The sequence below is a fragment of the Lontra canadensis genome, unplaced genomic scaffold (assembly GCF_010015895.1).
Source record: "Lontra canadensis isolate GAN:19392208 unplaced genomic scaffold, GSC_riverotter_1.0 scaffold87, whole genome shotgun sequence".
NCBI lineage: Eukaryota > Metazoa > Chordata > Mammalia > Carnivora > Mustelidae > Lontra > Lontra canadensis.
Window position 1 is genome coordinate 4735365 of NW_022631081.1, and position 20137 is coordinate 4755501.

General features: G+C 53.5%; 1 protein-coding gene across 2 annotated transcripts; it reads left to right on the plus strand.

Annotated features, from left to right (window-relative positions):
• Positions 1-963: 963 nt before the first annotated feature.
• TCN2 (transcobalamin 2) lies at positions 964-15900 on the plus strand. 2 transcript variants are annotated; one of them, XM_032883418.1, is made up of 10 exons: positions 964-1042; positions 1332-1531; positions 5388-5577; positions 6275-6444; positions 7460-7621; positions 8723-8895; positions 9027-9213; positions 10055-10220; positions 12525-12640; positions 15319-15900. In XM_032883418.1, exons 2-10 carry the CDS (start codon positions 1468-1470, stop codon positions 15378-15380), a joined length of 1290 nt encoding a protein of 429 aa, XP_032739309.1. In that variant the 5' UTR covers positions 964-1042; positions 1332-1467; the 3' UTR covers positions 15381-15900. The 2 variants fall into 2 exon arrangements, with proteins under 2 accessions (XP_032739309.1, XP_032739308.1); XM_032883417.1 differs by lacking the exon at positions 964-1042 and having other exon boundaries at positions 1381-1531; positions 5385-5577.
• The last annotated feature ends 4237 nt before the right edge of the window (positions 15901-20137 follow it).

Genomic DNA, 20137 nt, shown 5'->3' on the forward strand with positions numbered 1-20137 from the left:
ATCTCTGTCTGTCAAATAAATAAAATCTTTTAAAAAAAAAAAAAGAATGAATCTTGGCAATTAGCCACAATATGACTGCCATAGAAGTCTCATTAGAGGAAATGATTAGAGGTGTTTTCAGATGATAACATTTTCACAGGTTGAGCTGGAAGAGCGCTTAGTTAAAATGATCTTGTCCAACCCTCCCATTTCACGCAGGAGAACTATTTCAAACTCAAGAAGAGTTTGGACGAGGTCACACAGACCGCCAGGCTTAACTCTTGCACATTGATTTTCCTGTTGGGTTATGCAGAGGAGGAATCCTTCCTTCTCTCTTCTGCTTACAGAGATTTTTTTTTTTTTTAAGATTTTATTTATTTATTTGACAGAGAGAGGTCACAAGTAGACGGAGAGGCAGGCAGAGAGATAGAGAGGGAAGCAGGCTCCCCGCTGAGCAGAGAGCCCCATGCAGTACTCGATTCCAGGACCCTGAGATCATGACCTGAGCCGAAGGCAGCGGCTTAACCCACTGAGCCACCCAGGCGCCCCTGCTTACAGAGATTTTTTTAGACGATTTATTTTATTTATTTATTTGACAGAGATAGCGAGAGCAGGAACACAAGCAGGGGGAGTGGGAGACTGGGGAGAAGCTGGGGAGCAGGGAGCCCGATCCTGGGATCATGACTTAAGGGGAAGGCAGACGCTTAATGACTGAGCTACCCAGTCGCCTCTACTGAGATTTTTGTTTTGTTTTGTTTTGTTTTGTTTTGTTTTTGTTAAGATTACTTTCCTAGTCCTAACAACCAGCCCTGCTACCCAGGGTTCTGGTGTCTCAAGTGATTAAATACTGTTCCTCGTTTTGTTTTGTCTTTCTGGTTGGCTGAAAAAACCGGCCGGTCTGGTCCGGCTCCCGCCCCTCCCACCCCTAACCCGGGGCAGGCCAGCCGAGAACCGCTGACGCCAGCAGTCGCTCACGTAACCGCCACAGCGCTCAGTTCCGCTCCCTGACCCAGACCCGCTTGGGCCCTCCCAGGGATTCCTTTTGGGCGGGGGTGGGCACCAGGTAGGCACCCCAGCCCTGCCGGTCCACCGCTGGAACAGTGAGGGGGCTACCGCGCCGGCGCAGGTGGACAGACTTGGGCAGATCCCATGTTAGGCCCTCTGTGCCTGCCCAGTGCTCTTAGGCAGCGGGGACAGAATGCTGCTGTCTTCGGGATGTCTCACACCATTCCTGTTTGTCTGCCCCCACCCCCACTCCTTACCTCCAGGAAAACACTGCCCTTCCTTCCTCTGTTCTTTGGCCTTGCTTTCAATTCAGCTACAGATCTTTTCCCCTTTCTCTGCTGATTTAGCAGCTTCCTGCTGGGGGCGTGGAGGGATTAATCAGTGACAGGAAGCAGCCTCTTTCTGAGCAGAGACCAGCTGTGCAAGACCAGCTCCAGGAGTCTGTCGCGCTTCCCGCCCGCTGTTCACCTGTACGCTCCTGCCATGAGGCACTTTGGGGCCCTCCTCTTCCTACTTGGGGTCCTGGGGGCTCTCGCTGATGTCTGCGGTAAGTAACCAGATCTACCCTGTGCTTCTTTCCTCCTGGGGCTTTAGGAGGGAGGACCGCCTTGTCCAAACCCCTCAGTGTGTATCTGGAGAAACTGAGGCTTGGATGTGTGGGAGGGTACAATTTATCTGCCCCTTTGGGCTTCCACAGCAGTTGGGACTTAGCTAGACCTCAGTGTTTGACACCCTGTATTGAGATTAATTATGGTTGACCCTCGAACAAGGTGGGTTAGGGCAGCCGACCCTCCATGCAGCCCAAAATCCGTGTGTGTCTTTTGACTCCCCAGAAACTTAACTAACTACTAATACCCTACTGTTGACTGGAAGCCTTACTAATAAGATAAACAACACATATTTTGTATGTTATGTGTATTATATCCTGTATTCTTGTGATAAAGTCAGCTTAAAAAATAAAAGGAAAATGTTGTTGAGGAAATCACCAGGAAAAGAGTAGATTTGGGACACCTGGGAGGCTCAGTTGGTTCAGCATCTGCCTTCTGCTCGGGTCTCGGTCCCCAGCATCCTGGGATGAGGCCCAGAGCCCCACGTCCAGGCTCCCTGCTCAGCAGGATGTCTGCTTCTCCCTCTACCCCTTGCCCTGCTTCTGCTGTCTGTCTCCCTCTCTCTCAAATAAATAAAACAAAACAAAAAAACAAAATCGTCAAAAAAAATACATTTAAAGTTCTGTACTATATCAAGAAAAATTCACGTATAGACCCACATAGTTCAAACACACATTGTTCGAGGGTCAGCTCTATATGTCTGACAGCCCACCAGACAAAACCGCTCCCATTAAAGTCATTAGTTTATTTACTCATTCAACATGCATTGACTGAGACTTCTCCTAGCCAGTGCAGCGCTGGGCTTTGGGGAAGGAATAGAGTGAGACCAGTCCCAACCCTGCCCTCCTAGTGCATCTGTTCTAGCAAAGGGGACAGTTAAAAGAAGTCAGGAAGCAAATCTGTGCTGTGTTTGGGGCTGCGGTGAGTGCGAAAGGAAGCGAACCAGGCATGGAGGTAGAGAGCTGGGGGCCACTGATTCAGGGAGGGAGTTGAGGGAAGGCTCTCCAAGGACCAGGCGCGACAGGGTGTATTGAGACCCAGAGAAGGAAAAGGAGCTGAAAAGAAAACGAGTAGGGGGCAGCCCAGGCAGAGGGAAGTAAGTATGCAGGCACCCTTAATGGAGACGAGTCTGAGAGAGGCATGGTGGCAGGTCATGGCAAGACATTTGTGTTACATTGCACACACAGGAACCTGACTGCTTCGGCTCTGTGTCCCAGCATCCCCAGGGGCCTGTTGGGAACCGTCTGGGAGTCTGAATGCAGGCCTGGGGCTATTTGTGCACTGGAGATAGGGAGAAAGCAGAAGGCAGGCAGGGAAGCCTCTGTGCTCTGGGGCTACCCACCTTGCTTCCCTCCTTGGATTCTGCCCCCAGCCTTTTGTGCAATGTGCTTTCACTCCCCGGGTCCTGGTGTCTTTGGAGAAGCTGAGAGGCAGTTTCAGATAACAGACGAGTCAGTCAAAGGTTGGGGGAATCAGGTGACCTGCCAAGGCATTCCAGCTTTCCAGGGCTTTGCTGGACTCCGTTCTCAGAACTCCAGGTCACGGTCTTCTCTGGGCGCCAGGAGCTTCCAACCTGTGTTCCATTAAGTGCAAACAGACCCCTCAGCCCTTGGCTCTTGGTTCCCGTCCAGATAGTCCCCAGGGGGGACCTGGGACCCAGACCTCACTGGGCATGAGCTACTGAAGTAGTTGGCCTGTAGACCTGACAGAAGCCCTGGACCCTGGTCCTTGCACAGGTGCAGCCCCCTACAGCTGAGCTACTTAGCTGCCCAGGCCTCATTCCCTCTCCTGCAAAATGGGCTAAGAATGCTTCCCTGTCTTCCTCTTTGGTGTGGTGTGGAGGATCTCACAGCTCAAACTTTACTGTTCAAAGCGCTGCTGTTGTGAAATTGACAAGAAAGCTGCTCGAATGCTTGCCCAGGGTGGGCTCCTCTGCTTGGGAATGTCAAGGCTAGTCAGCTGGCAGAGCTGCATGGCCTGGTGTGCAAGAGGCTCCATGGGAAGGAGATCGCCCTGGGCCACTTTAATGACAGAGGTGAATTTTCTTTTTAAGGAGGGTGAATTGTGGTTATGAGACTCTCTTTATAGCTCTGGTTCCTCTTCTTATCACTTCTAATCCCAGGGCTGACTCACTTGCTGGAGGGCAGAGCCTGGGTTGGGGTGAGGCTCTCCTACCAGTTTGAAGAAAAGGGAGAGGGAAAGAGAGGGACAGAGGGACAGATGACCAGAAGGACAGGCTGAAAGAGGTAGAGAATGAGACAGATCCAGAGAGGGAAAAATGCCTACAGAAATGGGAGGCAGTCCCAGAAAGATACTGAGAAAGAGAAAGGAAAGAAAAGCAACCCCTGTCCCCAACCTTCACTCCCTCTAGCCCCTTCACAGGTAGCAGCAGATACCTGTGACTTTTGGGAAAACAGGCATAAGATGGTGAGACCTATAGGGGCACCTAGCTGGCTCTGTCTGTAGAACATGCCAACTCTAGATCTCAGGGTCATGATTTCGAGCCCCACATTGGACATAGAGATTACTTACCAAAAAAAAAAAAAAAAAAAAAAGATGGTGGGACACAAGCCAAGAGGGATGGGCCAGTTATGAGAAGAACCCTGGTCCTTGCACAGGGGAAGAGCTCTGGTGGCAGTTCCAGGGCTCAGTCCCCTGGGAGGGGCAGTCTGCCCGGCATCCACAGTGGAGGCAACTGGATCTCTGCAGATAACTGGGAGGCAGTAAATGGGGAAAAGTCCAAAGTGCCTCCCAGGCCACCCACGGTGCTCAGGTTCCTTCCTGAAGGGAGGCAGGCAAGGTCAGGTGGGGCTGGGAGATGCCCCTGAGGCTTCCGCTTCCCCGTGTTTTTCGTGATTCAGTTTCAGGCAAACCCCAAAGCACACAGAGAATGGTTGGCTTTCTACCGACTCACTCTTTGGACTCAGGTCCTCTGCACCTACAGACATGGCAGGAAAAGCATTATTTTGAGATCTGCGCAGAGGATGCTCACCAGACAGCCCCGGTTAGCCACGGGCAGCATAGAATGGGTTTTTGTTTGTTTGTTTTTTGTGTTTGTTTTTTAAAGATTTATTTATTTTAGAGGGTGGGGGGAGGAGAAGAAAAGGAGGAGAGAATCCTCAAGGAGACTCCCCACTGAGTGGGGACGCCCGCCTGCCCTTGCGGGGCTTAATCTCTGGATCCTGAGATCATGACCTGAGCTGAAATCAAGAGAACAACGCTTAACTGACTGAGCCACCCGTGCGCTCCAGCCTGCGGTATTTTGAAATTGGGTGTGTAATGTGTTCTGTGTGTGGGTTGCAGTCTTTGTAAATGGATTTGGCAGAGCACCGAAGAACAGGCTTTGCAGGAAGGTTCATCCTTGGCTTTGCAGCCTATGTAAGACACAACATGACTTTGAACGGCTGTTTCCTCTTTTGTGCAAAGCGATGATGACAGTACGGATGCCACAGGGCTGGCATGAGGAGGACCAAGTGAAGTCGGGTGCAGGGCTTGGGACACATCATGAGGCTTGGGCCCCACTCTTTGTTACTCCTCGTGGCAGAGTGGTTGCCTGGTACCAGCTTTCTCTGCCCTCATCCCACCACCTCTCCCTGGCCCATTTCAACTGCTCTTTTCGGATACCTGCTTTCCCCTGTTTACCTGCCGCCTTTTCCCATACAAGTAGTACCTGTGCCAGATGGAGGTGGAGTGGAGATGTTTATTCCCTAGAGAAGGCTCTGGTAAGGTAAAAGCAGTTCCTTCCTGAAGACCTGGTCCTACAACCTCACTTGGCCTGTTCTCTTTCCTAAGAAGTACCAGAGGTGGACAGCAAGCTGGTGGAGAGGCTGGGCCAGCGCCTCTTGCCCTGGATGGACTGGCTCTCCCTGGAGCACCTCAACCCCAGTATCTACGTGGGCCTACGCCTCTCCAGCCTGCGGGCAGGGGCCAGGGAGGCCTTCTATCTGCACATTCTCAAGCTCAACTACCAGCAGAGGCTCCTGGGGTATCGCTGTTCACTTTTTTCTCCTTTCCCCATGCCTTGCTCTACCTCCTAAGGGATACCTGCCTTCTGGTTTGGGATCCCACTGCTTTGTTGGGAGACTTTGGGCAACTTTTGTCTCCTTTGGCACTTTCTCCATCTGTAGAATGGGGTTGGCTTGACTAGATTGGAGACAGACATCACTGATCCATGCCCACAGTCTGTGCCCTCACCCCCAACCCCCACCCAAGCCCAGAAGCAGGACTTAGCAGCGTCTAACTCTGTGCTCCCTTTCCAGGGGGCATTAAGGGGAGGCCTTCTGAGGCTCAGTGTGGGTGTTTCAATGAGAGATGAGGATTGGGAACACCACGAAGCAGCTCCTGCTTGGACTCCCTCTCAGACAGTGGACACAGGGCAGGGAGGGGGAAGAGAGGGAAGACTGTATGGGCAAAGTGTGATCAAAACGGTGGGGGCAACCATAGGTCATTTGGATGTCAGAGCCCTCGGGGCTTGTCCTTGAGTCTAATTTTTTATCTTTATGAAATATGTATGGCATGCACCTTACGACATGCAGAGCTGACTCTGTCTACTTTTGGTAGTTCTAGCAAAATTCCTAATTGTTAGGATTCTTTTCACTTTATGATGTTCCTGTGGTGCTCCAACCCAGGCTTACCATGGTGGCATTTTCTTACGGAAGTTTTGTTTACTGGCCTTGTCCTAGGCTTGCCGTCGATGATGACAGAAGTAACAACCAGGCCAAGCCCTCCATGGGCCAGCTGGCCCTCTACCTGCTGGCTCTCAGGGCTAACTGTGAGTTCGTTGGAGGCCGCAAGGGGGATAGGCTGGTCTCCCAGCTGAAGCGGTTCCTGGAAGATGAGAAGAGGGCCATTGGTGAGAGGACGTGGCCTGCCAAGTGTGGAGGGGGGCCCTCATCAGATCACAGTCTCTGGGAAGCATCTAAGTCAGAACTTTGCGTTTTTATCCCCCAGGCCTCTTTCCTACCTTCCGCTCTGCCTGTCTCCCTATCCACCTAGAGGCTTGGGCCTGCTGCAGTCGCCATCCTTGATCGAGCCTTTCCTGTACCCCACATGCACTCTGTTGGCAAGTTCTGCTCAGCCACCACGACTGGACTGACTGACTGCCTCTGGGACGACTGCATGGCCTCCATTCTGCTTGCTCCTCAGCCTCTCTCTGCTAACTGTCCTGCCACCTGATTCAGCTCAGCACACGAGAGCCAGGGCAAGCATTTGAAATATAAATTTGATCTCGTTAGCCCTGCTCAGACCCTGCACAGGCAGCTCACTGCTGTGTCCACAGCCCTTTGGGCCCATCCGCCTGCCTTTTCTCCTCTTCAGGACCTGTGGGCCCACTTCCTGGCTCACCCCCCTGCCTTTCTGGCTTTAGTCATGCTGATTTCTCAGCTTGCAGATCAGGGTCTTCGTTTATGTTCTCTCTTTCCAGTAGATTTCCTTCCGCTTCTAGCTTCCTGCTCCACCTTAGCTCCTCCTCCCCACTCCCACCTGGCCAGCATCATTGCCTCTTAGAGAACCCTGCCCTGATGCCCCAGCTCCTCAAAGACCTCTACTATGTGGCCCCAGAGACCTTGGTCCACATTTCAGTTCTAATCATGCTGCCGTGGGTGCAGGTTGTTACGGTTGGAGGCCTGGCTGGTCACCGCTGGCTTGGTCACCTGTCTGAGCAGCATAGCACCTGACACAGAGTGGACCCTTAGCAAGAATGGGTTAAGGGAATGAAGAATGAAGGGTCCCGTGACCCAGAGGAGGGTGTTGGGAAGTGTGGGCAGTGGGGTCCTATGTGCTGGCTGGGCTGGTTGCTGGGAGGGGGCAGAGTGGCCACCCCTCAGTCCTGGCACGAAGCCCCTGCCCCATGGTCTCCACTCTCCCAGGGTCCAATCACAAGGGCCACCCCCGCACCAGCTACTACCAGTATGGCCTGGGCATCCTGGCCCTGTGTGTCCACCAGAAGCGGCTCCATGACAGCGTGGTGGGCAAGCTCCTTTATGCCGTGGAACATGACCAGCACCTCCAACAGGACCACCTGTCTGTGGGTGAGTGGGCGAGGCCCAGCTAAAGCCGGGCTGGCACTCCGCCATCCCCCAGCCCCAACTGAGGACCGCCTCCCCCTGCCCTATGCTCACTTTTCCTTGGGACAAAGGAGTCCTTTATGAGGGAGGGCTCGTGTGTGTGTGGTATGGTGGTCATGAGCCAGTGTTGGAACAGGCCTGGGACCCTGACCCCAGCTCTGTCACACACTTATTGTAGGCCACCCTGGGCAAGTCAGCTGGCCTTTCTGTTTGAGTTTCTCCTGTAAATAACCTCCCAGCAGTATCCTGATAGAAGATGCCTTATAAGTCAAGGGGTTGTCATGGTGCTTGGCATGGAGAAAGTTTTGGATACATAGCTATGATCTTGTCCTCATATGAGCTGGGAAGCCCGAAACCTGGATTGTGGAACTGCTACCTCAGTGTGTTACCTGGGGCCTCCAGTGCCCTTTCTTGTCATTGTGATTCAGGGTCTCTTGTAGGTCAGGCGTTCTATGAGTGTGTGTGCCTCGCATAGGCTGGGGTTGGTTGGAGTAGGTTGAAAGGGTGAGGTGGTGCCGCAGAGAGAGGGCTGCAGAGGGCTTGCTCTGCTTGAGGCTTATAGAAGAACCACTGTGGACCCAGTAAATCACCTCGGGGTGGGGGCAGGAGTTTTGAGGGGGGTGCTTCAAACCCTCCAGAGCCCAGGCAGCTCCCTGGGCCTATGAAATCTGATCACCTGGGTGTGGACCTAGCCATCAATCTGTTCCAAACTTCCCTGATGATTCCAAAGTGCAGGTACGTTTGGGAATGAGTGGTGAAGGATAAAATCCTCTTGAGCCTCCCATCTCTGGGCTCTCTTCCTAACCTCTAACCTCTCAACAGTAGATGGGGGTAGGGTGAGCAACCATTCTTGTTTTCCTGGAACTAAGGGGCATCCCAGGACACTGAACTTAACAGTGGCCAAACTGGGAAAGTTCTAGACAAACTGGGCTCCGTTGATCCTCCTTGCTGGTGAAAATTTCCTGAAACGCTGATCTGACCATGCCCCTTCTTGAAGCGTCTGATGGCAGCCCATTGCCCCAGGGCCTTGCCTAGAATGATCCCTATTGGTTCTGTCCATTGCAGACACAGTGGCCATGGCGGGCTTAGCCTTCACCTGTCTGGAGCAATCTAACCTCAATCCCAATCAGAGACACCGGATCACCCAGGCCATTAGTACAGTACGACAGAAGATCCTCAAGGCACAGACCTCTAAAGGCCACTTTGGGAATGTCTACAGCACCCCTCTGGCACTGCAGGTAGGAAAGAGAGCTTGGGGCCAGAGTCCAGTCTGGTGTTCGGTGGGCGGTGGCTTGGTCAGGGACTGGGAGACCTGCTCCTCTGTGCCAGCTGACCTGCCTCCTCCTTCTCTTCCCCATTCTGTCACTAGTTACTGATGAACTCATCCATGCCTGGAGAGAAACTGGGCAGGGCATGCCTCAAGGCAAGGGATGCTCTGTTGGCCAGTATGCAGGATGGGGCCTTCAAGAATGTTCTCATAATTTCCCAACTGCTGCCTGTCCTGAACGGCAAGAGCTATGTGGATCTCATCTCCCCAGACTGCGAGGCACCGAGAGGTAGCCGGGCCTTCCAAAGGGAGCCCTCTTATTTTCAGTGTGCCGAGTGTTCCCCGAAGTCGACAGGTCCTGGGGAAGGGAGGTTGCCTAGTCCTGGTTTGCTGAGTCAGCAGGGGTTTGATGGTCCACGTGGGACACACTGGCAGCGAAGGTGCAGTCAGAGCTTTCAGAAAGCCACAGTGTAGGGGGAGAGATACCAAAGAGAGAGCTCTGGATGGGCCATGAATCCGCAGCCCCCTGTGTGATCCCCAGGCCAGAAATGTTTGAGTGGATGAATGGGGAGGGACACATTTTGGGTAGCACTGGTACATCCTAATGAGTCGCAATTTGCAGCTGGAATCAGGGTTTCATTTGGGAGAAGGACTTGAGTTGGTGAGTGGGATTTTCCAGTGGAGAAGAGCAGTAGCAAGGGCAGGGCAGAGAGGACAGCAGGAACAAAGGTTCCTAGGTATACAAGGCTGAAATTTGGGGGAAGGGTCCTACTAGAGAGTGGACTCTGGGAGAATGAGCCGGAGTTGCAGGCAGGAGAATGAAGAGGAGGGGAGACCCTCAGAGGTAACAGGGACAGAGGTGATAGGAACAGATGCATGTTCTAGAAAGAGCCCTCTGGGGTGCTGTGTGGCAGATAGGTGGGAAGGGGGTACTGGAGGCAAAAATACCAGTAAGGAGCCCAACCTTGGGCAACCAGGGGACATGGAGGTTAAAGACAGGGGAGGCTGGGATGGGAACTCGTGGTGATGCTGGCTGAAATGGGCCACAGTGTCTTTGAGGGAAGAAAGGAGGACTAACACCTGGCCCCCTGCCCTCACACCAGCTACCCCTTCCTCTCTCCCTGACATAGTCCTATTGCAGCCAGCTGTGGAGACCCCTTCACAGACCCAAGAGCTCATCAGTGTCATGCTGAAGGTCCCCCATGCCTTGCAACCATACAGACACCGCATCTCTGTCCTTGCTGGGGCCTCCTTGGAAGATGTCCTTAAGAAGGCCCAGGAACTCACAGGATTCACGTGAGACCCCCCCCCCACCTCCCAGTCCTCACCCCATCTGACCCCCACATTCCTGAAACAGGACACAGATGGGATGGAGATGGAAGAGGAGGTTCCCTGGGAGAGGGGCTGGGCCAGGCTCTGCTTTCCCTTCTCCACTCCTGAATGGCCTGGGCTGTAGTGGAAACTGGCAGCTGCGGGCCAGCATTGTCAATGGCTTTGAGAACATTCTCTGGGGGTAGAGCATCCACACTGGAATCCCAGCTCCATCACTCTCCCACTCGGGACCTGGCACCAGTTCGTTATTGACCTGTCACCCAATGAGAACACCAGCCGTGCCTTGCTCCTCGCAGGGCCATGCAAGGAATCTGGGAATTAGTGCACATAGAGGACGTGGCCCCCTGCACTTAGTAAGCTTAACACAGGTTAGCTTTTGAAAGAATCAGAATTTTTCTCATCAGAGGATCTTGGCCTCATCCCTGTGATGAAGTACCCTGGGCAAGTCCTCTAAGGTGTGGAGGTTGGGCAACATCCTTAAACTTGCCTCTCACCCTGACAAGATACAACAAGTCTGGGGCCAGGCAGTTCTGGAGTGCTGCTCTCTGCCCAGCCATGTCTGTGCCTGAATAACATGGATGGGATTCTTGTGTTACCAGTGGGGAATCTGAACTAGAGGAGTTGAGTGCCTTCCACCAGGTCACCTAGACTCCAGACTTCTCTTCTAGAAAGATATGCCTCAGTTTCTGTGGGCCCCAATTTCTGTGCCCACGTGGAGTTCCCAAAGGACAACACCCTGCAGTTAGGGAGGGCCCACAGCTGGTGCCTGGCGGTTGTCCAGGCCAGGGAATGTCAGGCCTGAGATATACTAAGACCCACGCCCCCCTTTAAAGAACAAATATTCTTCCAGACCCTGGGTTATTTCTGTTATACTATGACTTAGATGCGTACTATCATGTTTGCTGTTAAAAGTCCCTTCTCTTTCTGGCTCCAGACATCTATAAACCGTAAATGACTTTGCAAATTAGATATAAAGTGTACAAAGAATAACATTCAAATAAGGACTGTTCGCTGAGGAGCAGGGGTACAAAGCCAGGTGTGGGAGGAGCCCGATGCTCTCAGCTGCTTGACCCGAGTTACTGTCAAGCCTGAGTTTGAGCCGGCAGCTGTGACTTCATAGGCCCTTCCCTGGCCCCGAACACTCCATTCACTACTAAGCCCACCTCAGTTCTCCTCCCAGTAGCCTGCAGCACATACCGCAGCCCTTACGGGGGCCCACACAACCCCACACGGCCGCACACATAGCACCTTGGCAGGCGGCTGTCCAGCAGACCTTGAGACAACAAGGATACCAATCAGGGACAGGGTTCTGTCAGTGGAGGTGGGTGCCTTTACTGGGTGCAGAGGCCAGGCAGGAAGGTTATGTCTGGAGGCACATGAATGCCCGGCTGAGACAGCTGGACTGCAGAAAGAGAGATCCAGGGAGAAAGAGAGAGAAACAGACGCTCCAAACAGCTATGTGGACCCACAGAGTTAGGGAATGATGCCGATGGGGGCTGCTTTGCGACACCCCCTGAAACAACACTTTCCCTTGGACGAAGTCACCCTGAGTGGTTTTCTGTCTCTTAAGAATATAAAAACCCTCCATCTCTAAGACAGAACCATTGATAAGCCTTTTGGGGAGAGGAAGAACATGACCCACGGGCTTTTAAGAGGACCCCTCTGGCAGCTGTGTCCGTATGGTTTGGAGAAATGCACAGCTGGAGACAAGGAGCTCAGGGGGCGGGTGGTATGAATAAGGAGTCTCTTAGTTGCCAAGGCCAGAAACCTAACTCCAGTCCTCTCTGGTAATGGGGAGCATGAGGTGTGTAGAATCGGAGAGAAGACTGAGCCCCCCAGCCACAAGAAGAGGGGAGTGCTCCTGAGCCACAGAACCTTCCAGAAGCAGAGACCCACTGCCACCACCAGGTGTCTCCGCCCCACACCTTCTGCTTCTCTTCGCACGCTGGCTTTGCCCTCTCTCATTGGGCATTGGCAGCTGATGGCTTCTGCTCCTCACCCCTGCAATGCCAGCTTCCAGAGAGGGGGCAGCTGCCGAGCCAGTCACGTAGCAGGTGTCCCTTCCTAGAGGCCATGGTCCTGGTCAGTGCGCAGGGGTGAAGTCCCCTGAGCGGGCAGCGTCACAGGGCAGCAGAAGAGGGGCAGAGGTGAGGCCGGTGGCCTGGAAAGGAAAGACCAGGACTTCCCTGGTGGGGATAATTCCACTTCTGCCCTTGGGTCAGTGGAAGCAAAAGTCACCTCTTCTCCCTCTGCCTCTCCCTTTGGTAGATATGAAACACGGAACTCCTTGTCAGGCCCCTACCTGACCTCCGTGATGGGAAAAGAAGCTGGGGAACGCGAGTTCTGGCAGCTCCTCCAAGCCCCTGACACCCCGCTGCTAGAAGGTGAGTCTGGCGGCCGGCCACCTCTGGACATTTCCCCCCATTGGCCTTGTTGCCTCGAGGCTTCCCTGGCTCACCTTGGCTTTCCCCTGAGCCTTTCCGGGCCTCCGCCTCAGAAGATAACTGATGTGTGAAGTGGTTTCTAAGTTACTGAACTGAATGCTTAAGAAAGTTTATGTAAGTTATTGTGGCAACTCTAGGAAACCAGGCAAAAAAGAGGAAAATTGAAAGCACCTATCATTTGCTCCCCAGAAATCGCTTCTTTTAACTGTTGGTATGTTTTCTTCCAGCTAATTTTTTAAATATGTAAGTTTTGGGGCACCTGGGTGGCTCAGTTGTTAAGTGTCTGTCTTCAGCTCAGATCCTTAATCCCAGGGTCCTGGAATTGAGTCCCGCACCAGGCTTCCTGCTCAGTGGGGAGTCTGCTCCCTCACCCATTCCTCCTGCTTGTGGTCCCTCTCTCGCTCACTCTTGCTCTCTCAAATAACTAAATAAATAAATAAATTTTTTTTTTTTTAAAAGTAAGTTTTTTCAGAAAAATGGAGCCACGCTCTGTAGCAATGCCATCCGACAGAAACTAAATGCGAGGCATGTGTGTAATTCCAAATTTTCTATGTGGTGACACTAATATTAACGATACATCTCATTTAAGCAAATTACGCAAGATACTATTATTCTGAGATATATAATCAATGTAAAATTATGAATGGCATTTTTGCATGCTTTTTTTGTTCTAAGACTTCAAATGCATAATAGCTGTGTGCGGCTAATGTGAGCATACTGGGTTGGCAACTCTGTATACTGTTTTGCAACTTTAAAAAAATTTTTTTTTCTTTTTTTAAACAAATATTTTATTTATTTACTTTTTATTTTTTTTTTAAGATTTTATTTGTTTATTTGAGAGAGAGAAACAGAGATGGCAAGAGAGAGCAGGAGCTGGGAAGAGAGGGAGAAGCAGGCTCCCCACTGAGCAAGGATGCTTAATCCCAGAACCCTGGGATCATGACCTGAGCTGAAGGCAGAAGCTTAATGAGCCACCCAGTAGCCCCTATTTATTTATTTTTTAAAGAAAGCTCTAGGGCAACCCTGTTGGGACCCCTCTCTGTCTTAAGAGCTTTTTCTTTATTTTCACTTAATAAACTTAATAAATTTCTATCTTTTTAGTAAAAGAAAAATGTAATAAGGTAAGTTCTGTGCCCAGTGTGGGACTCGAACTCACGACCGTGAGATCAAGAGTCACCTGCTCTACCGACTGAGCTGGCCAGGCGCCCTGCAACTTATTTTTCTCATTCTTAACATATTGTAGACCTCTGTGTTGTTACATGTAGATCTTCCCCGTCCTTTGGAATAGCCATGTAGAATATATCACTCACAAGGGTATTTGGGGCTGCAGGTAACAGGAAGCCATGCAAACTAGCTTCTACTAGTTTAGCTCAAGTGTCCAGAGTCGAGAGGGAATGAGGACTTCGGGGCTGGTGTAACCTGGGCTCCAGCCCTGTTCCCTGGGACTCCGTACTCCTCCTTTTGTTGGCTTCTTCACCCTTCTTGCGTCTTCCCAGGGCAGCTCCCTTTTTAAACTTTGCCCCAAGCAGACAAAGGTGGAATTGGGACACGGGCACATTCCTGGTCCCATCCCTGTTGTTAGGAGATGGCCCGGGCTCCGCGCTTGCCCTCAGCTGGAGAACAAGGATTGCCACACGACTGGTGTGGGCCAGGCAGGGCCTGCCTCAGCACTGGGTTCTGCAGTGGGGCGTGGAGTGAGATGGGGAGGCTGTGGCTTCTCCATTCCTGCTGGATATTTAGGGTTTTAACTCCTACAGTTCAAGCAGTCATGAGCATCCTTGTGCATTAGCCCGGTCACCAGACAGATTCTGAAGGGTCATCTGTCCTTGCTCTTGCTACCTGGATCTTCTGTTGGGCACCTACTACTGAGTGCCAGGCATTGGGCCAAGTGCCTTCCAGAATGTGGGCCTTTCTGAGGGAGCCCAAGAAAAGCTATTCTTTCCCTGCCTGCTTCTGAACAGATTGAGAAGTAAAGAGGGGGCAGATGGAGACCCCAGATCTGGCCTCTATTACTGATAAAGCCTGGGCTGGAGGGTGTAGCCTGGGGCAAGCCCATTTCTGAAATGATGACCGTAATGGGAATGCCAGCACTCCCAAAGGTGAAATAACTTGCCCAAAGTCACACTGCTGATGAGAGCAGAGCTAGGTCTTGTCCCCAGATGCCATGCTGGGGCCTTGACTGTCTCTAGTGGGCAGAGGCTGGCTCTAGCAGACTTCACTCGTGGTCTTGGTTCTCCCTCCAGACCACACTGAGCAAGTCCCCCTTCCTGATGGCCCCTCAAGGGACCCTGAAGACAGTGACCCTGTCCATCAGGTGTTGTCAGGGTTCTCTGGTTCCTTTGGCCCCATGCTGGTTATCCAGAATGCTGTCCCAGCCCCTCTGTCTGGCGGGCTCCCCCACTGTAAAATGAACCTGGGGGCCTCAGGAGCCCTGAGGTCACAGCTGATTTCAGTTTCCAGACTGGCTCTGGACAGCTCCCACTTTCCTGACACCAAGCCCTCAGTAGATCTCATACACCCTGACCTCAGGGTGCTTGTCCATAAGAAGAGGTGGTGGTAGGGAGTGGGATTCTCTGTCCTGCTAACCCTCCCCCCCAATGCTCAACCTGTTTCTGCAGGCATTGCTGACTATACCCCCAAGGATGGACAAACCATCGAGCTGAGGCTGGTCAGCTGGTAGTCCCTGGGCTCACCCACCCCAGCCGCCTGGCCTACCTACGGGGGCCTCCGCCTGCCCTCCAGACATCGCAGTAACAGGCACATGCCCAGCCCTGCTGCTACCTCACGTGTACTTGGAGCAGTGTCTCCTGGATTACTCAGCCACCACCCTTGCCAAGGTCCTCAGTCACCCCCCACCCTGAATCAGGGAACCACGCACCTTCCCTGGAGGGCTGTCTGTTGGCGTCTGGCCCCTCCTGGCCCCACTGGCATCCCCCGAAGGCCTGCTCCTGGTCGGAAGGGGTCTAAAGCAGCTCAGCCTCCTCAACACAAGGAGGAGAAGTCACCGGCCACTGGTGTCGTGAGTACTGCCCCCTCTGGGACTGGGGTCCTGCGAGGAGGCCTCTCTGGCCCTGGGGGCTGCGGCCCTGATCCCTGCTCTGTACTCTGGCCTTCAGGACTGCAGAGTGGCCGCTGGGGGGCGCTGCAGAGCTGCTCAAAGCAGGCCTCTGGAATGATTAAAGTGTTGATTGTGCACCTGCCCTGGTGTCCTGATGCCTCAAGCTCACGACTAAGTACCAGGGGGCTGGAGCACAGAAAGAGGGGGCCCCTGGGGGCAGCACAGGAAGGTGGGGGAGGGGGCTGGGAGGGAGCCCTGCTGGCGGTGCCAACACTGATTACTGTTGAGGGAATATCTCCTTGCTAGACGCTTCCTCGCACAACTCTGAGTTTGTGGGTATTTTTGTTTTCATCTCTGCTTTGCGGGTAAGAAAATTGGTACTCAACAAGGGCGTGTGACTCATCCACAATGTCAGGCGGGGGACATGGCTGAAGAGAAGCAGGCCTGGCCTGAGGTGACCTCCTGGCTCTTGAACTCAAACACTGAAAATTGGGGGGCTTCCATGGTATTTTTAATTACATGGCAGAACCCAGGAGCTTAGTGCATTTTTTTTTTCCCCCAACACAGGGTACCTCCCCAGGCCTCAGTGGCCTGGGGCCAGGGACCTTGCCTGTTAGTGGGAGGGCCCTGAACTCTGGGCTGACCTCTGGGAAGTAGGGTTCAGGCCAGGAAGACACCCTACATGCCCCACCTCACTGAGGTTAGGAAGAGGGGCCTGCCTTCATGGGGGCTCTCTGATAAGAGTGTTACATAGATGCCTCTTTCTAGAGCTCCAGTTTCAAATATTTGGGGCCTGGGGAGGGAGGGGAAGTAGGTGATTTTAAAAATTCTTATATTGAAACAATCATCAGAAAATCAGAAAGCCACACAGAGATGCAGCCTGTTTTCAAGATGAAATATCTGAGCCCAGGACCCCAGAGGGCTTGGCTTGTTCACTGTCCCTTCTTGATCACCATCAGGGGTGCTTCTCAGAGGATTCAGAACCTGCTGTGGGCTCTGTGGTTCTTCTACGGTCCTGTCAAAGAAGGGTGGAGACCCAGAGAGGGCTGAGTGACCTTGTCCAGGCTGTGTGACCTGGAGGTGGCAGAGCCCAGATCCTCCCCTATTGACCACAGGCCCTAAGTACTTGCCACTTCAGTACCCGGCTCCCTCCTCACTGGACAAGACACCAGGTGAGGAAGCCACAGGCCCCTCCCACAGAGAGGATACTGACAGTGGCAGGTCTCAGGCCAGGCTAGAGAGAGGATGGACAGGAACGATAGGGACCCCCCTGCACTGGGCATTTGAGGGTGCACAAATGGGGTGTGATCTACCCTCCAAAGGGACTATTTTAGTTGAGGTGTGTTTGGCTCTGAGGAGCAGGAAACTACTGAATCCTACTCAGATCAAAGGATATTGGCTGAAAAAACCCAGCCCACCAACTCAGGGGCAGTCAAGGGTGGTAGGGAAACGGAAGTTAGGGCTCAAATTCTATCACCTCCACCATGCTCACTAGTCTGTGTCTTTCCCTCATCAGCTTCTTCTGAGTATGGCCCGAGCAGTGACTCTGTCACCTTCCAGTTCAATTCCCCAGCCCCCTCTTGCTTCCTCAGCCTATGTCCCAAAGCCTAGAGAGGGGGTCTGTCCAGCCCAGCCTGCCTATGGATTCTGGGCCCGGGGTCTAGCCTGGCACAAATCTGCTGGACCCTGAGAAGGGGTGTAGGTGAGAGCACAAGCATGTCTGGTGCAGGGCCCCATAGTGAGAGTCTGATAAACAGAAGCCCTCCCTGGGGATTGAGAACCAGGTTTGTGTCTCACCGGCATTTGGATCTGTAGACCTCCAGACAGACTACTTCCCCTCTCTCACAATCCTGGGATGGCACCTGGGTTTGCTTAGCATGTTCATGCCTGTGAGCTCATGTCACAGGTGGGGAAACTGAGGCCCTAGCAGTGAAATGATTTATCTAGGGACATGCAGTGATGAGAGAGGTCTGTCCCACAGCCTCTGCAGCCCAGTTGCTAGAAATGGGTTCTTCTCCTGGTGCCCCCCAGAGTCCCTTCCTGAATCACCTGCTTCCAGGCGGGGCCCCAAAGGGCAGCAGTCGGATGTGAGGGATTTGGGAGTCTGTGGGCAAGAGCAGCCTGCTCTGGGGGGCTCTGGGCTTTTGGATGGACCCCAAGGACCATGAAACAGCCCCATTTTTGCATAGGGGAAAATCCTATGGAGAGTCTTGGGATCTACAAGTCAAGGCGGGTTAAAAACTGGGGCTCTAGGGGGTGTCTCAGTGGCCTTCCGCTCAGGCCATGATCTCAGGGTCCTGGGATCAAGCCTAGCCTGAAGCTCCCTGCTCAGTGGGTAGTTGCTTCTCCCTGTCCCTTTGCCTCCTCCCCCTGCTCATGCTCTGTCTCTGTCTCTCTCTCAAGTAAAGAGAATCATAGGGAAAAAAAAAAAAAAACAACAACTTGGGGCTCTGGACCCAGACAGACCTAGTCTGAATCCCCCACCTGCACTCAGGCTGCACAGTCCCTGCTTTGAGCTGCCCTCAGCCTCTCCCTTGCCCCCCACCACAATGTGGACAGCTCTGTCCATCCCACCATGGCCCAATCAGGCCTCATCTTGAATAATCCTCTAACCTACCCCTTATCAGGCATGGCAGGTAGGAGCTGCTTGGAAGAGTTGTAAACACTGTGTATCACTCCCTGCTCTGAGAAGGTCAGGGTGTTTAATAGTTTTTAAATTACTTTAATTTTAATTAAAGGAAACTTCCTGGAAAACTGACAAAATCTGAAAAAGAATATAACCCTTAGGGGGCACTGATTACTCTTCTTCAGGAAGTGGGGGTGGGGGGAGGTTGCCCCTTGGCTAGCTCAGTTCTCTCCCACAACCCCTCCAGGAGGAACCCTGTCTAAATACTTTATTTGAGTCCTTGACCTGGAAATCCCTTGTCCTAGAATTTGGGCCATTAACCAGCTATTTGCAGGCTCCAGCAGGCATCGGAATCACCAGAGGCAAATGTAAAAATGCAGATTCCTGGGCCCACCAGAGAGCGTTTGATTCACCAGGTCTCCGGTGAAAATGAGGGCGGGTGCCGGGGGTACCGGGTGGGGGAGGCGGAGGACCTAGGCTGTGCAAATCCTTGTCCTGTGATTATGATGGAGCTTGGGGGACACTTGTCGTTCCGCTGTCTGACCACGAGGCGGCGCCGCGGACCGAGCTAAGTGGTTCCCTTTGAGGTCTTGTTCCTCCGGACAGGCTGGTGTCCTCAGGACTTGCTGGTCAGACAACAGGCCAAGGGTGAGCCGTGTTCCGGTGGGCAATTTCTGCAGGAAGGAAGGAAGCCTGATGTCAGAAAAGAGGCTCGCAGCTGGCAGTGGGCACCAACGTGCGCCAGGCATTCCACCTTGGTTTCTGCGCACTTGGACTCCAGAACTCAGAGTCCAGGGTCCAGCCTAGAATGCGAATCAGCTTATTCTGCTCTGGGGTGCGCGGTTTACCCAACCCTGAGCAAGGAGAGCATCCGTCGTTCAGATGGGAAAGGAGAGACCCAAACAGGGGCAAGGGCTTAGTGGCAGCTGCTGTGGCTCCCGGCCCTCCCAGGGCTCTTTGTCCTGCTAGGACTTGAGGCAGAGGGTGGACCCCAGGAAGTTTAGCTGTGAGTCAGTTCTGAGTGCCCAGGGGATGGGACAGGGGCTGCTGGCCAGGGATAGATGCTGGCTGGTACCCCGCTTCCACAAATGTGGGTGGCCTTGGTGATTCAGTTTCCCTGTGCCTGCCTAGGAGGGCCGGCCCTGGGCTGGGAGAGGGAGGAAGTGCTGGGAATAGGGAGGGGCTATGGAGGGGCCTTAAGGGGCCCGGTGGTCCAACTCTTCTGGATGCTGAGGTCCCACGGAATAACTGTGGCCAGAGATCGAGTGGCCCCGAGACTGATCCTGGGATGAGGGTCCCTGGGTGGGGGTCCTTGAAGATGCAGTCCCTTGTGAGGCTGGGGGGGTTTATCGGGCTCCCTCAGAAAGGCACATCACTATCCCCGCCCTGCGTTGGTCTCTATCGGGGGCTTGCCTTGGCGCTGGGTGTGGAGGGTCCTGATCCCTCGCTGGTAGGGGAGGGGGGGACAGGCAACCTGACCACTCCAGCTGGGGGACTCTGCTGATGGAGGGACTACGAGGAGGATGGAGGAGGGGCTGTGAGAGGGCGGCTTGGGGGAGGAGCGAGATATCGCTCCTGGCTCCGGGGGCGGGGCCTCGCCAGGGGCGGTGCTGGGGGCTCAGCTCAACTTTCCGGGTGGGGCGCGGGCGGCGGCGGTGGAGGCGGGACCTAAGAGCGCGGGGCCTCGCCCGCCGGGCTGGCGGGGGCTGAAGCCTGGCCCGAGCTGCCGCGGGAGCTGCGACGGGAGCCGCAT